This window comes from Poeciliopsis prolifica, unplaced genomic scaffold, assembly GCF_027474105.1.
Source record: "Poeciliopsis prolifica strain line A6 unplaced genomic scaffold, Auburn_PproV2 SCAFFOLD007, whole genome shotgun sequence".
NCBI lineage: Eukaryota > Metazoa > Chordata > Actinopteri > Cyprinodontiformes > Poeciliidae > Poeciliopsis > Poeciliopsis prolifica.
In genome coordinates this window covers 7,052,568-7,069,877 of record NW_026562382.1, presented here as the reverse complement: position 1 = coordinate 7,069,877, position 17,310 = coordinate 7,052,568, and the positions used below count along the sequence as shown (strand labels likewise).

The window sequence follows — 17,310 nt, the reverse complement described above, 5'->3', positions numbered from 1 at the left end:
TTAAAACACGTCTTCACTCCTCGCAGCATGTTGCGGGTTACACCACATACCTAAGGGCCTTGTTGGTTCCCGTGTTGTTCAATCTGTATTTCTCACATGTTGCACTATCACCACATTACAGCCGTTCATCCTGAAGGATTGCCAAAATGCAACAACCCCCCCATTTATCTTCATTAAGTGCTGGTAACGTCGTCTAATGCATCACTGATGCATCTTCTGTGACTGCTGGCCTCCGCTCTGTTTTAAATGATTGTTTGATTATCTGTTAATTCATGATGCCTCCATTTATGTCCTCTGTTGTTTTTCTATGTGTTCCAGTTCTTTGCATGTGAATTCACAGACATTATGCACCCTTGATCTGCAAATGCACCAATTCACGTTCATGTTAGATTGTTCCTTCTGGATGCTGCAGTTTCTCAGAGAGTGTATCTATTTATTTTTTAAATATGCTATAAAGCATATGTATCATTAGTGAAATCAGCAGAGCCTATGTGTCCAACTAATGAGGGTGGGAATAAATCGCCACACTTCCCCGGATGCCAAATGGAGCCTGAAATAAAATGTAAAAAGGTAATTTAGGGTATTTAGTGCAAAGACATTTTTCTGTTCCTACTGACTGAAAACTCTGCATGTCTGACTCAACATCAATTATGATGGAAAGCTTTTATTTTTTATCAAGGACGCAAAAAGACCAAAAGGTTTAGGTGTTTATTTAGGGTTTTTTGGAGTTACACCCAGAGTGAGCAAAACAAATTTTTTTTATTTTATTGTACTTTTAAAGTTTTCTGCTTCATTTTATTGCACTTTTTATTTCTGAAAGTGTGGGTCAGCTGTCGTTTCACCACAGTCTCGTTCATCTTACTCCGGTTGTGTCGAACTTGGAGAGATTTATTGGCGCTTCAGTGAACTCTGTTCATGATGATAGATTTTTTTTTATATCTGCCCTGACAGCAGCTTTCTCTTAATGCTCCGCCTGTGGACAATGTGATAAGTTACAGTGACAACCACCAACCATGAGCCGCCGTGACCAGACTTCATTGTTCATGCAGTCATTTTTGATACCAGCTGAATCTTGGCAAATCAAATGGTTTTTAGATTTAAAAAACAGCTGAATATAAAGCATTTTGCACAGTGATTTTAGACAGATTCTTTATTTTAGTAGAAACAAAATCAAGACATCAGCCTAAAAAATGCTTACTAGTTTTAACAACCTTAATTTCAGCTTCATCATAACATGGACAAGATTTTTTTAATACTCAATTCTTTATTTTTAGACTTCTGTAGTTGTACATCATTTAAATAATTTAACTAATGTTTGTTGTATTGGCTTGTGAATAAAAAATGACATGAAATGGACATAAAAATGAGGATTAAAGATTACAATCTTTAATCTTTTTTGAGCAATCCTTTTCTCTATCGGTCCAAATTCTGCATTTTCCATTTCACATTTTTCTTCTCGGTCTCTGAGTCGTGTACTTAAAACCCAATCCTTTGTCAGTGCCTGATGTGAGTAATGACACTGAGCCCATCTGGAAGGAGTGAACCCTTTGCTCGGCTCTCACCCGCTGGTCTTTGTGTCCCGGATTGTGTGTTTTTACAACAGGGAGCTGAAGGTGGTGACTGGAGAGTGGTTCCTGGAGGAACGGTCCAGGCGCTTCGAGCAGAAAGCGCTGAGCAGTGACGTCATCAAGCAGACTATCCTGAGCGCCCCACCAAGTAAGTCTGGTTGCTAATGCCTGAACGATAACACCGTCAAGGCATAACTATACCCATTAAGACTGCTGTTTGCTGTACGATTGCAGATTTTATTAATTAATAGAGTTTTTGGTCACAAGGTGCAGAAAAAAAGTCAACAGAAAACCTGTCAGCGTCCTCTGATTTGGAGAAACCAGACACTCCGAAATCCAACAGAAGTGCAGTGCGCAACATCATGGATGGTGCCAGAAAGAAAGGGTGAGAAAACAGCAGAAATAGTTGTGTGTAGTGAGGCTGGATGGAGTGATGAGCAGTCAGTATTTTACACCGGTCAGACAGATTTTAGCTCAAGGACTCAGGGAAGGATTAAACTTGAAGAGTCAAGAAAAAAAAACAGGAAAGTCAGAGCAAATTCCTCAATTTATGAAAAAAGATTCAAGCTTAAAACTTGCCTAGTAGTTCAAGCAATGTTGAATATATTTACATCCTGTCATTTTTACTAGATAGATGTTTGTGTTTTTCTATTTCAAACAGTAGATAACATTGAGTAATATCAACATGCATGAATATGAAAGGGATCTTGCTGCTACCGCTGAGTTGTTTGCCATCTGCTAAATGGCGATGTTGCTGCAGTGAGGAACGTTTTGACACACTGGGGGAAACATGCTGCTTTACATAATGTATTAAAGTCTATAATAAATTCAAACAACTAGTCTGAAAGTTAATTTTTAAAAATAATTTTAAAAAATACAGCAATTATGAGTAGTAGATACATTTTTATCAAAAATTAATGTAAAGTGTATCTAAAATTTACAGAAGAGTACAGAAGAGGATCAGGGCCACTGGAGTAAAAAAAAATATTTAACAAAAATAAATAAATAAAACAGTTCTGACTTGAATCTCACAATTCTGAGAAAAAAAGTCAGAACTGTTTCATTTTTTTCCAGTGGCCCTAATCCTCTTCCATATAAATTGCAACAAAAATGCACTTTTAAATAATTTTAAGCAATAACTATTTGCTGTTTTGTAAGGGCATTTTAACAGCTGCTGTCTTGATCCGATGAATTTGTCTAACAGAAACCTTCCTCATTAGTCTTTATCTGTACAAACCCATCTTTGTTCTGAATCAACCACAAATCTCTTCATAGTACAATAACACTTCAGTTTTTGTTAAATATCTATTGTTTTAATACCTGGTCATATTCACTACACTATCTGATGATTTTTATCAGCAGAGATCTTTTCTCTTTCTCATACAGCTTAAAACCTGTGGCCTGCTTAATAATGTGGAACATCCTTCTTAAGTAGATTTTATTTAATTGAGCTCAGCAGACAAACTAATCAACCAGCTCTCTGAAATTAATTATAGTGACTAAAAGAGCCCTGACACACAACACCATCAATAAATTTAACAGGACAGCAAAAAATGTCATCTTTATGACACTTAAATCCAATTTGCATAATAATTTGGAACATGGTGCAGGATCCAGTTTGCAAGTGTCTCATGAAAGGGACTATAGCTGCAAGAATATGACCAAGGCTGCAAATGTCTCATGCAGTGAAATTCACATCCAGAATAGAAAAGAGGAGGCAGCAGCTCAACTCAAAATGGTCAAGCTCTTTAATATAATCTTTGATAATTAAGTAACTTCATTCTCCCATCAGCTTCTTTATTCACATTCTTTAAACTGACATCACTGACGTAAATCTACCACAAATGAGATATTGGAAAAATGAAAACTTTACATTTTTTTCTACATGAATGAATTTATCTAGAACCTCCATTCATGGATGATTTAGATCAAGTAAGATTCCAATACACGGGTTCCTGAAGATCCTTATGATCATATTTGAAGGGCTTGTGATGCATTTTCACATGAAAAACAACCGTGATGGAGTCCAGGCCTTCACCGCATTGAAAATCTTTTAGATGTGTCCGAGAAGACTTCCTGCAGTCTCCTACCATCGACATAAAAACATGGAGAAGAAAATCAATGTGGCTCTGGCAGGAAATAAGTGTTGTGACAGTGTGCAGTATTAACCTATCTGACCAATGACAGTCAACATATGTCACAATCAGCTACAGATGGACCAATAAATGCAAACGTCTGACTATTTCTGTTTTGTTTTGTTGTTTTTTTTTCTTTTTGCCACACAGCATATGAAACATGCAGACAGGATAATATAACCTCAAATCTAATCAAATTGGCTTTGAGCTCAGTGCACTCTTTAATCTAAGATTCTTTGAAATGACCAAATGGACATTTATTTGATTTGCCAGAGGCCTGGAACGTAGTTTAAAATATATTTTCTCAAGCTAAGAAACATGAATTGGATTCTGCCAGCTGTGATGACTTCTCATCTTGGCTGCAGTCTGGTGGTCTCTGAAGGCGTGGCGCAAAACGATACCAGCACGAAACAGATCTGCTTCATCATAAATGTTTGGACGGGTTTGATGGCAAAGAACTTTGCACCGAGCTTCAGCTATTCTCAAAAGCAAAACGATTTGTATTTTTTTAAATCAGATATTTGCAGTAGTAGTAGTAGTACTCCACTTTGACATGTTTTTTTTTTCTTGTTCAAGTTTGAATTTTGTAAAGTAGAACGTGATATAATAAACGTAAAACACATCACAATAATAAAAAAAAAGACACGCTGATTGTTTTGCATTTTCATATTCAACTTTTTCTCTCCTAAAATGAAACCATCTGCCATGGGAAACCTGCCAGTGAAATGTTTTATACCTGATTTGAGAGCAGACAACTTTAATGTATATTTTTATGTCCACTCTTAGTGCAATGTAAGGATTTAAGCATTAACTGTCATATTTATTGGGTGATAACTGGCTGAAACGATGATCATAGGGTGCAATACAAAGTTAAGAAGACAAATTGCACTTGATATAAGTTAAATATACATTGCATGACATGCACCCATCCTCTGTCTCTAGGATGACAGGGTAATGAAGCCCAGTGTCTCCAGTAGCCATTAGTCATCTTAAACAGGTCAAACCCAAACAATCACACCTAAGGAAAAAATAGAGCTTATCAATTAACCTGGAATATGCATATTTTGAACATGCATGAATATGAAAACTCCCCAGGCTGGGATTTAAACTTGGAACAGAAAATAACGCTGTTTACCACCGAAAACCATGAAATAATATCACATTGCATCACACAGCATAGCGCATCCCTGAATAAAACAACATTACATGGAGTGTCATAGTATGGCATCATGTAAAACAGCATAGCAACATATCATAACATAACATAGCATGCTATGCAGCATAACAGATTCAGTAAATGTTTAATCCTCCAGCAACTTGGCAGGACAACAATACAGGCGCTGTGAAGAGAAATAAAGGTATAAACAATAATAACGCAAGAAAAATCTTTGCTTTTAAATTCCTTTGGTATAAAATATGAGCTCTGTTGCACTGTTTGATTAGGGACAGCGTTGTGGGAGGCAAGAAAATATAAAAGAGTTTGCCATTGGCTGCTGTGGCACTATTTCCAGTCCCCCAATTTAACAATAACTGAAAAAGAAAAAGAAATCTTCTCTCTGAGCTCACAGTCGGATCACAAGCGTCTTTAGATGGAAACAGCTCTCTGGGTGCAACCAGATGAAAAGCAAATTGAGGCACAACATACATCTAAAATCTATCAACAACAGAAGGGGGGAAAGTGGGTGAGTAGCAAACATGAAAATCATCTCTTTAAGTTTCAAAGACGAAAACGACACTAATAGGAAGAAACCAGTCGGCAAGATAAGCAAATAAAAAACATGGAAATAAACCCAAACAAACCTCAAGGTTTTAATGAAACAAGCTTTAAACTTTTATTTATGTCCAACCAGCAGGTGAAGCTTCAAAATCTTCTGATGAGTTACAAATAACAACCAGATGAATTTATGGTTATTTGTCGCTGATGAATCTGCTAGCTCTACATCTGCCATATCTTTAAAAATCTTGCCATCTCCTTCTGAATGCTGATAAAACCACCTCATGTCTGTAAGTAGATGGAACAATAATTGCAATTTGATTGAAATTAAACTTTATCTACTGTATATTTCCTCTGGGGAATCCACAAAATCAGTGTAATAAAGTGGAGTTCTGTAATGGCTGTGAAGTAATGGACACTAGTTAGATCTGCTGCATCCGCACAGCAGATAACCTCTATGTCTCTGTGCATGTGTGTGTGTGTGTGGGCGTGTGTGTAGACGGATGAAAATTGGTAAGAAAGGCAGCCGCGCCACCCTGAAACCCGGGAACGGAGCCGACAGCGTCAGCATGAAGTCGTCTTCAGATGGAGACACTCAGAGCGTTCGTTCCGCTCAGAGTCAGCATTCAAACAGGTGACACACAAAGAAAATATCATTTAGATGAACAAAAATAAACAAATCTATGATTTTGAAGCTCTCTCAGCATTAAGTGTATCTTTCTAGGTGATAACATCAGAGGCTCAGATGATGTGTTATTGAAGGCAGATTGATTAAAAGTGGTTTCATGGGAATTTCACATTTTAAAAGAGAGCTTCTTTAAATCGTCAATCAATCTGATCGTATCTTAAAAGATGAGGCATCTTCAAAGAATAAGTGGCATTAAGCTCTCTGTTTAATGGATTGAGTATTTAAATATTTCTTATAAAAACAGGATTTAAAAAGGCTGAAATCCTTCGTGAGAGGCTAACCGTTCTCCCATCGGTCCGTTTCACTGCCCTGATCTGGCCGAGGCCGCCGCTCTGCGTCAGTCCTGACAAAATACAAACAGTTAGTGATCAGACGAGAAGATTTAAAAACAAAAAGAAAGGAAAACTTGTTTCTGAGAGCCAAACATCAAATTTAAATTCACAATCTCTTATACAAAAAAATTATATTAACTTATAATGTTAGAATTGAATAGAAATGTTTTTGTTTTATGTTTGTGGAGCTCCATTTGTGGAAGTGCAGGTCAGAAGTTTACATACACCCATCATAAACATGCATGTCTTATTGATTTTGGATCTAAAATGAATTTTTTTGAACCTTTTGTTTGCTGGTTTGTTAGTTTTTATGAGTTTATTACGAGGTGGAATGAAATACCCATCTAATGAAGTTAAATTATCTGCTGAGCAGATTAATTTAAACATCCCAGTAGCAGCACAAGCCTTTAAAAAGGTTGCTGGACATGAATAATAGTTTAAACGCCTATAAATAAATTATTCACACTTTAGGATTATTTTACTTCCTTCTTGTGCGTAAACGCCAGACATTTCCTGTTTGAGCTTACATCAGCTGATATTTGGATTAACTCTGGAATATTTTTTAAAGTTTTAAGTATTTTTTAATGCCATTGTTTATAAAATAAACTTCACAGGAAACATTACTCCATTTTCTGTAGGGTTGCAAAAGAAGGAAAAACAACAAAATCAGGTTAAATGTCGGGTTAGTGCCTGAAATTCAGCCTTTTTAAATAAACTTCAATTCTGAGAAGTGTTTAAATATTCAGACATAATCAAAACTGAAGCTTGTTGATCGCTATATTTGCAACTAGCTCAAGAGGAAATATTTAGTTGTTAATGGGGTGTCTTCATTCAAACATAAATATATGTCCAAGTCCAAGTTTAAAATTTGTGCATCTAATGTCTCCACCAAATAAACTCTTAAGGCCGACATTGACTTGGACTCATGGATGACCGGAGCCCCTCATAATCGTTGATGTTTGTGTTTGCTTGATGTTTGTGTCTTGGTTTTAGGAGCGTGGCGGTGGCGTTGGAGTCCTCGGGTTTGCCCACGGTCCCCAACAATCTCCGTTCCCAAACTCCAGATAAATCACCCAACCCCAGCAACAACCGGAGGGTCAGGGTCAGCGACAGTAGCACCCGAACAGACACTCAGCGCCAAATGAAGTGTTCAGGTTAGCGTTTATTCCAGCAGCCCGTGTGTTTGTCGTTGAACGCAGCCCGACGGAGCGGAAAGCGTCGCCAGCCTGCGCTCCGGCGAGGGTCTGTCTGAGAAGGAAGGGACGGGACTTCAGCTCGCTAACTCGGCCACGCCGACCATCTCCGTCTCCTGCGCGTCTGTGGTGTCAGGTAGCAACGTGGACCTGTTTGTCTTCACCCTCACATCCACGACTCCTGCTGGCGTCTCACACGCTCAAAGTTTTTGGTCAGCGGCTCACAGCTTCGTGAAGTGCTAGAGGCAGCAGATCACTTCAGAGGTGATGCTAGACTCTCTGAGTCCACCACAGAGAGAGACGACTCGGCGCGTTCAGGGTCTTAGGAAGGATAAAATTAGTCCCTCTGCTGAGAGCACAAGTCACGTCTCCACAAATTACACCATTAACTTCTGCTCCTTCACTCCAAGCTGCTGTTCTTCTGTTCTTTTAAGTATAATCTCTTCTTCTTTGTCTCATTCATTGTCAGAGCCTTTATCTCAGCTTCTTACTGGAGTCTGTGAAGCTTTTAGGATGGCTTTGATCAGGGCCGTCGGTTTTTAACGAAGACCTCCAGTCGTGACCACAGATGTCAGGCGGTATATGCAGAACCGTCAGGGCGGAGGGTTTTCTCTCCTGTAGCGTTTCAGATCACAGATCCTTTGTTTGATTTAATTAGCAGACTATGTGATTAGTAATGATTTTGGTCCCTCTGCAGGATGTGTCTGATCCTCTGCTTTGTGTCAGCAGGAAGCAGCTTGGGTTAAAGTTTTTGATCTCTTATCATTTTAAATTCTAGTTTCCCTTTTCTGGCATGCACAGAGGAATAATTCAGTGGCTTCAAGAGAAAAAAAAACAGTAGACTGAGAGGAAATCATTTTTAGTTTAGTTTTTTTTTTTTTAAGTATTGAGTCAGAGCCTGAGGGCAATTAGCTTAGCAAAAAAAAAAAAAAAAAAAAAAACTACAAGGCAGGAAAACAGCAGCAGCTCCCTGCAAAGATCAGGAAATATCCCATGTGGCTCTGGAGCTCAATAATTAACATCTAGTCTATTTAATCTATTGTTTAAGCCTCACTGAAGCCAAAGACCATAAAATCAAATGTAACTAAGCCTGTTACTCACATTGTCTGATTTAGTGAGGCATTTTACAGTTTGTTGGGATTTAATCATCAGCTTCATGCTTTAAGGTTTGAGGTAATCAGCAACAACAACCTCCTCAAAGATGCTGACCGTGTGTTTTATCGCCCAAAATGTGAAGAAACAACTGAAAGACTTACGGGCGAAAAATTATTCCTTTTACAAACCAATGAGCAATAAAATTTGGACAAAAAAAATTGCAAAAAAAAACCCACCTTGCATGTTGATGTGAAACTGATTTCTGCAAAAATAATGACAATTAAATGAAAATATTTATTTTAAAAAGTGTTTCCATAAGTATTTACCCCCGATAAATCAAATTTTTTCTCGTTTTTAAGAAATTGGGAACATACTGCAGCGTTATTCTGTCACACGTCTTCAAAAAGTCTTTTAGAGTTTTTGTTTTCAAATCAAAAATGGTTTAAAAAGGACTTCAGCATGTCAGATTTCTCCAAACCAGAGGAAATATGCTGCTGCCAAGATTATGGGAATCAATAAGAAAAAGTCCCACATCATCAGATTAAATGTTTGATCTTTAACGTCCTTTACATTTGATATGCTTCTTAATTTTTGCTCAACTTTTTCCATCTTTTGACCTACCAAACTTGGAAACCCGCCTCTTTATTCATTCCTCTGCCCTCCCTCCCTGCACCAGATCACAGCCACTCAGAGATGGACCTGTCAGCTCCGGGATCTGACCACAGCGACGACGCCCTCAGCCTCAGGAGCCGCTCAGTCCCCGGGCTCAACGAAGCGGTGAGCGCGGTCGCTTTGTCTCATCTTTTCCGCTCAGTGATCACACTTCTCCCAACAAATTCGCTCTGATTCAGTTAACAAATAGTGAATATTCAGTCCTGACCTCTCTCAAATCCTCACCTGTGACGTACTTTATTGTGTAACCGCGTCAAACTTGAGATGTGTGGGCCGATAAACTCACGGGATCCGTCAGCTGTAGGCTCGAATGCTAATTTCACATCAGAGCTCACTTCAAAGAGCATCTAAGCACATGTAGTTTGCAAATGGTGAAGGAAGGATGAGGCGGCCAGCATGTGGCGCCGCTTTGTTTCGTCTTCACGGATTTGCATTTGAAGCAGTTCAGAGAAACACTCACTGATTCTGTCTTCCTTCGCCCACTCTTCCAGCCAAGCTCTCGGGTTTACTGTAAAAGCAGGGACGTCGTGGTTTCAAACACGTGAAAACCAGATTACAACGCTGTGTCCGGATTTGACTGATTGAATTTACAGAGGCCGGGCCCAGCTCCATCCGCCCACTCAGCGACGTTTGGATCAGACCTTCCAGATGTCACGCTCATCTCATCACCATCTCTTGCAGGAGTTTTCCGACGAGGACGCAGAGGAGGACATCGATGCCCTGATGTCGGCACACAGCCTGAGTCGGGGCGGACGCCTTAGCAATGCCGCATCAACGGTAACGCCGAGTAAAAACAAGCACAAACAAGGACACAAACAAAACAGCCTCTGGAAAGTCCTACATGTCAGACACGGCCCTGGTCCTTGTGCACACATGCCCTCAGAGTAAGACATTTCTGCTCTCTCTGTGTTGACTGTGCCAACACGGGATGAGCCATGTCAAGAAAGCCTCCCACGCTCACAAACCTGCTGCATTTAAGCAAACTAACATGACGCAGTCACAGTGTGCGATGCTGGAGGATTCCTGCTTCGTGTCATCAGAGTGACGTGCGCGGTGAAAGCAAGCTTTCACGCGGTGTAACTGAGAGACTTCTGCCGTCTCATTTGTGGAGAATGTAGAAATGTAAGTCCAGAAGGAATGTCCTGTTTCCACAGGATTTATTGGTGCAGATGTTCAGAGGTTCACCAGATGTTTGATACAAATATGGCAAATAACAGATATATCATGTTAAGCTGATGTTTTACATTTTTTGGGTAACACTTTATTTGAAGGGGTGTGCATAAGACTAATATTACACTGTCATAAATGTAACATTACACTGTCAATATCATGAATAGGTCTTCATGAATGTTTATGACTGTTGTCATGAAGTGTCTTTTGGTAAATAATACAACTTTTAATGCAAAAGTGCATTAAGAGTTGCATTAAAAGTGTCAACTTAGCATTATTTGTTAAATAACAAAAAAATTTGCATTAAAACTCACATTAAAAGTCAATTAAAAGAATCAACTTTGCATTAAAATGTCATTATTTACAGAAAGACATTTCATGACAACAGTCTTAAACATTTATAAAGACTCCTTCAGGTTCATGACTGTTGTTATGCCATGTTTATGACAGTGTAATGTCAGCCCTATGGACACCCTTTCAAATAAAGTGTTACCATTTTTGTTATCTACTGATTCTTCACTTAAAAGCGATTTACATACATTGTCTTTCATATGGATTCACGCCTCTGGAACTTTTACACATCCTGAGGCTGATCCCCTCAATGCCACACTGCACTAATACAGTAATTCATGCAAAATTAGTCTCAATCAAGTACTGAGTACATACAATACTCGTGAATGGGATGAGCTATCTGTATTTAAAATCCAAATAGGTAAAATTCTTAATGTTTTATCAGCCATAAAGCTGTACAGCTATAGCCAGAATTACTTAAATAATTGATGGTTTCTATAATATTCTAATTTGCTGACATGTATGTGTATATAATGTATGAAAAGTATCCAGAAAATAACTCCATTTTGATGTGTGCTTCTTATCTCTCTGACTTCTCTGTGGTTCAGTGAGAACAGAAACATTTATCCACTTTTCTTATCTTGCTGCTTGTTTGCGCTGTCCAGCTTCGCTGATTTCCAACCACTCTTAATCTCTGCGGTTTTATCTGATAATCACCACGGTAACAGTGTGTGCATGATGGGGGTTTTCTGGTGTCAGTCTTGCTGTGTTGTGTTATTGCTTCAACAACCTCTGCTCCTTTCCTTTGGCTCTCTTTCTTCTCCTCCCGGCTCATTCTGAATCCAGTCCTCCACTCCTGGCACAGAAAGAAGGTGGGGGTACCTAAACATCCCCGACTCGGATGCTGAGACTGTGAGTCTCCGTGTTTCACGTTTCTGCATGCTGATGTTTTCCTGCTACATTAAAGATGCAGCAGTACTGGAGCATAAATATTGCACTTGTCGCTCAGTAATATATAAAAACCTTGCCTTCAGTCAACTGCCTGGCTCAGTGGACGTTTGCGCTAATATTTCCCGAAGTCCCTACAAGAGAAAAGTCTTCATCACAGTCGGTGGCTGGAGGAAATACATGAAGCAAACTTCCCTTTTTGTGAAAAGCAGCATGGATTAATTCCAGCTGGGTCCAGACGGTTTTATCTCCTCCTGTTTACCAGCAGTCAGTTTTATTCCAGAGTTAATTACCTGCTGTTACCGATGTGGTTTGGACTCTTTTCTTCATAGAGAAATTAAGTTTGTACGTATGCATTGTGCAAGAGACACAATTAGGTTTGTTCCTCTGGTTTGAAAAGGGTAAAACTTAGTCAACACAGCATCGCAGCTGAGCACAAGCTTTCTAATAACATACCACACTGCTGCGGTTTTAACTGTTCTCATTTTCTGTTTTCTGTTATCTGGTTAAATAGTGGTGTGGGAAAGAGTCCGCTCCCCTTTAGGCTTTTCTACTTTTTGCACTTAATTGCTTCAGATTGTCAAATGAATGCACATCACAATGTGTACTTTTACCCATCTTGTGGGAAAAACTACAAAATGACAAAGAGGTGAAATGATCAACATTGTTTTGTAAATCCTGATGTTCTGAAAGAAAATACCAGATTAAATTTGATGTTGATCTTAATTACTTCTTGTCACATTATTGTATGTTTATTCTGCATTTCACTCATGATTTAGTGCAGGGGCCTGCAGTCTGTGGGCCTTTCAAATTGGCTTTTAATAACCTTGGCTAAAATGTCAAAGAACCAACTGACTCTAGCCATTACTCTTTCGTGGAATAAATGCACTGAAAGATAAATTGCAGATAAATTACAGCAATTTTTCTGTGGTAAATATTTACCCAATTTTTTTTTCTTTTCCTTTACAGAAGATGATGTTGCGGCTCTGAATGATTTTCATTTAGCTGAAATAAACCCCTAGTTTATTGTGTACTGTTCATAAATCTCCTTATTTGATCCTTTGTTGCACATTTGTTCATCTTCCTATGAAAAAAGGTTTTGTTTTGTACAGTTTATTACGTTTTGTAGTTCTGAGAACATCTCATTTTTGTGCTATAAATCCTCCATCTATTCCCATAAACCATTAGCTGAGGTGATGGGAATTACAAATACTGGATCTGCGTCTCCTCCTCTTCCTCATCTCATGTCTTATCTGTCGTGTTGGCATCTCAGAGCAGCCTCAACAGCATGATGAGCATGTACAGCGAGACGGGCGACTACGGAAACGCCAGGGTGAGCGGCGAGATTCTCCTCAACATCAGCTACAGCTACAAAACAGGCGCCCTCAACATTCTGGTGAAAAAGTGTTACAACCTGGCAACGGGAGACGACAGGAGGCAGCGCACAGACGCGTAAGAGGTTTTCTGATGACAATTGATGATAATTTGCTCCGCATGGAGTCCTGTCAGTGTGGGGAAAAACAGAAGGACTTTGTTTTGGTAGGTATGTGAAGACCTACCTGCTTCCTGACACGTCCCGCCAGAGCAAGAGGAAGACGAGCATCAGACCCAACACCATCAACCCGGTTTTTAACGAGAACCTGAGAGTCAGTCACAGAAAATCAGCGCTGACGAGTCTGAATGATAGATTTCGACAAGCTGTTGTTCTCCTCCGTTTTTCAGTACGTGATCAGCCACTCGCAGCTGGAGACTCGAACCCTGCAGGTGTCTGTGTGGCACCATGACCGCTTTGGATACAACAGCTTCCTGGGAGAAGTGGAGCTGACCTTTGACTCCTGGGAGTTCGACTCTCAGATAGAGGAGTGGTACTCTCTGCAGCCCAGGGTAGGAGCCAGCGGCAGTACACCTTGTCATATATGATCTTCCTTTAAAGCAGCTTCAGATGCTTCAGCGTATTTTATGCATGTGTGTGCAGGTAGAGAGCAGCGCTGACTCCACCATGCACTACAAAGGAGAGCTGACTGTCGTGTTAAAGTACATTCCTGCAGAGAAAAACCTCACACTGCCTCTGGACCAGGTTCAAGGTATGTTTAACACCGAGCTGATCTCAGTGAAATCACAGGTGACAGAAAGTGCGTTTGGATGTCCAGAGACAATTATTGTCAAAATCTGAACCTATCATAAACCAGAAAGAAAGTTACTCAAACTTTCACCTTTTCTCCTTGGACAAAAGTAGTAAACTGAATCAATAGGAAAATAACATGACAATCACACCCATGATGAGTTGATGTGGTCTGCTGATCAACTTTTAACAGGCTGGAATTTAAATTAATTTTAGTTTGAAATATCCCAGCCGCTTTCTAAGTTTGTTTTTCTGGAAGTTATTATTTCTTTTGCTGATCTATAAAAGGAAGCTCTGAGGATGAGGATGCTGTTTGGCAGCACAGCAGGAGCTTGTAATAATGAGTAATCCACCAGCCAGCCGATCATTTTTAACAAGCATGAATACAGTTTTCTCCTAACCCAGTCTGAGCGATAATTAAACACTCGGTTCCATCTGACCCAACAAGTCGCTATTAAAAAGTTGCCTTTACTTCCTCTCATTTCATCACCTATTATTGCAAAGCCGGGAAAAAATTGTTGAGATTATTTTCTATTTTAGCAAGTAGGATGTGAAAATGTTCATTTGTAAAACACAAAGGACAAAACTCAACCCCATTGGACTTGCAGTCCAATGGGTTTTTTTCTGATTAATATCATTTTAAAGGGATAACTTCATGTTGAACTGTATGTAGATGAGGTACTTAGTCATTTTCTGAGTTTTACCTGCAGCTGAACAAGCATTAGCCTGGACAAACTCTAATCTATTTCAATAAACAGGTGCTGAAGCTGAATACACACGCACACACACACACACACACACACACACTCGCATCCACGCCAACACAGATTTAAGCCTAAGTATACACTCCAACCCCTGCTAGTCTGTTAGGTGGATTCAAAGTCTCATGCAAAACTAATTTATCAGGATAAATTATTTCACCCACAGTAAATTAGATACAGCCGAATACTCAACACCTCCTGCTGCATTTAAAAATTTAATTTTACTGTAATCTTCAGCTGCCCGTGCTGACGGAAGTTTGTTTATTTTTTTCACAGCTGGGGATTTGTTTGTTTGCTTCCCTGGGAAATGTCGCCACCCTGCTTCTAGATATGACTCAAAATGAAATGCAATGAATACTTGTTCAAATTCAGGTTCAGGTTTGGCCCATTTTATCTGCTAACAGGAAATCCTAAATGACTGAAACCGTCCATGAAGGTTCACATGCACAGGTGATGTTGTTTTTCGCTCTTATATTTGAGCGTTTCCTTTTCCAGGGCAGAAAGCTAACACACCAACTTTAATCATTTTCTAAACTATTGAATTTATTGTGGATTTTCTTTAATTCACACTGGTCAAAATTATACCTCAGAAATATAAAGACACCCCCACTAATGTTTGTTTCAATGTCCCTTACCAAGTTACACCTTGATTATTTGCTTTTAGTTGACATCAATGGGCTTCTGGCAAAATTCTGGATGGATATCTGTTCATTTCAGAAATTGTCGAGCTCAAAATAAAATAAATTACTGAAAATACAATTTCAGTCGATCGGAGGTTGTGGCTTTAGAAAGATATGTTTCATCCTGACGGTTTCTTGATTTCTATAGCCAGTTTTGTTATTGTTGTTGTTTTTCATCTCAGAGATTGAGTTTGGGTCAGATTGATACAATCGTTCTGTTGAAGCACACAAGTTTGTCCTCCATCAATACAGAAATCTCTAAAACAGGCTGTCAGTAACCTTCTCAGTCCAAATCCTAGACCTCAAACCTTTCACAAATCCAAGATTCACACCAGGCATTTAAGCAATTTAAATGAAGCATAGAAGAGTTTTCAAATATCCACCCAGAATTAGTCTTAGATCCTTCTTGGTGGCTATGAAGCATTTCTTTAAACCTCAGGGCATAGAGTTTGTATTTTATGCATTTCACTCTTTTTTTATTTCAAACCATTTCTAGCTCTTAAAAGTTTTTGAGCCATAAAAGAATAAATTCATGCTCATACAGATTCGATGTAAACCTCATGCAAGTACCGTATGTCCAATATCGTCTCTTTATTTATTTTGAGATTCAGAGATGATCTGAATGGCTTAGATCCCAATCAAGGGGTAAAAATATTATTAGTTGGTATCTGTCAACTTCAACAGAAGCATTTACAGTGAATCTTTTTATTCCCAGAGACAAATAACAAAATTGTTCCTTCTTAAACTCAAACAGATTTATATTCAGATATTTTTTTATGTGTAAAATGGTCCCTGTCGGCTTGCTACCCAGTCCACTCTTAATAATAGGGGTATTGTTTCACCCCTCACACCTCCGGATGCCATCTGTCACACTCTTCCTTTGATTGATTCATCCAGGCATTCATCACACTCACAGCTCTGATTAAAATGGATAGGTTCAAGGGTCATCGATCGTCCAGATGCAGACTTCTTTTATGACGCTGTGAAATATTAGACCTAATATATGTCGCATTTTCTGTTCACTTTAGAGCTAAAGTACAGTGCTCCTGAGTAATACTTTACACCATTTTCATTTCTCATGGGACCTTTAAAGCTTTTATTCTTTGCGTTTGTATGTTTACAGGCAGCTTAATTATCAGCTAAAGTGATCAGTGTGTGTGAATGTGTTTGTCGTTGGTGTTTTTGTTTTCAGGTGTAGAAACCTTGAGCCCTCCGAGAATTGTCAAACACATTTCTTCTTGTAGGTTTTTATTTATTTATGACTCATTTTTTGAGTTGTCGGCAGCTAAAAACGGAACTCCTTCACATCTGAGATCAAGTCTTTCACATACAGCTTTTTAATTCCCAGTAGTCTCTTAAGTACGGCACTGAAATCATGTGTGCTGACAAATCGGTTTTCTTTGCAGTGAAGAAGAGCTTCCTGAAAGGCAAGAAGACGAGCAGCTTCACGCTGCCTAAAGGGGGCATGGTCGAGCTGCTGGTCAAAGGGGCCAAAAATCTAACAGCGGTCAAGTCTGGAGGCACTTCGGATCCTTTTGTGAAAGGGTGAGATGTGATGAAAGGGTGAGATGAGATTCAGGACACAGCTTGGGATGTTTGAGGAGACACATTTAGTGTTGCTCCTATGGTCAGACACATAAGCGTGTTGATAGTTATTCTGCATAGTGGATGCATGATTATGAAATTGTCAGTCGTTATTGTCAAGACAAAATCTTAATAATATTCAGGATTCTTGTGGAAAAGTAGATATTATGGAGCTTGGAAAGTGTGGAATTGGATTTCATTTCTAAAAGTCTGGATAAAAGAAGAGGAGTATGGCAAAGTAATTGATTTTCCAGACTCTGTTCTTCACTTTATTGTCAGGAGAGATTCAGGTTTTCTGGAAAATAAGACTTTTACACTCATATATGAACATGTATGTATTGTAAAACCTCCACCATC

The 17,310-nt window shown here is 39.1% G+C and overlaps 1 protein-coding gene across 3 annotated transcripts in view; it reads left to right on the top strand.

Annotated features, from left to right (window-relative positions):
- Positions 1 to 17,310, top strand: part of sytl5 (synaptotagmin-like 5) — a 43,336-nt gene that overhangs the window by 22,296 nt on the left and 3,730 nt on the right. The window contains exons 4-16 of one of the 3 annotated variants that reach the window (XM_055032226.1): positions 1,604 to 1,716; positions 1,836 to 1,953; positions 5,917 to 6,051; positions 7,431 to 7,533; positions 7,637 to 7,766; positions 9,402 to 9,502; positions 10,079 to 10,174; positions 11,705 to 11,770; positions 13,080 to 13,258; positions 13,350 to 13,452; positions 13,529 to 13,690; positions 13,782 to 13,890; positions 16,776 to 16,914. In XM_055032226.1, the coding sequence (XP_054888201.1) occupies positions 1,604 to 1,716; positions 1,836 to 1,953; positions 5,917 to 6,051; positions 7,431 to 7,533; positions 7,637 to 7,766; positions 9,402 to 9,502; positions 10,079 to 10,174; positions 11,705 to 11,770; positions 13,080 to 13,258; positions 13,350 to 13,452; positions 13,529 to 13,690; positions 13,782 to 13,890; positions 16,776 to 16,914 (1,554 nt within the window). Of the gene's footprint in view, positions 1 to 1,603; positions 1,717 to 1,835; positions 1,954 to 5,916; positions 6,052 to 7,430; positions 7,540 to 7,636; positions 7,767 to 9,401; positions 9,503 to 10,078; positions 10,175 to 11,704; positions 11,771 to 13,079; positions 13,259 to 13,349; positions 13,453 to 13,528; positions 13,691 to 13,781; positions 13,891 to 16,775; positions 16,915 to 17,310 lie in introns of all 3 variants that reach the window. The other 2 variants (XM_055032225.1, XM_055032227.1) reach the window with 2 other exon arrangements.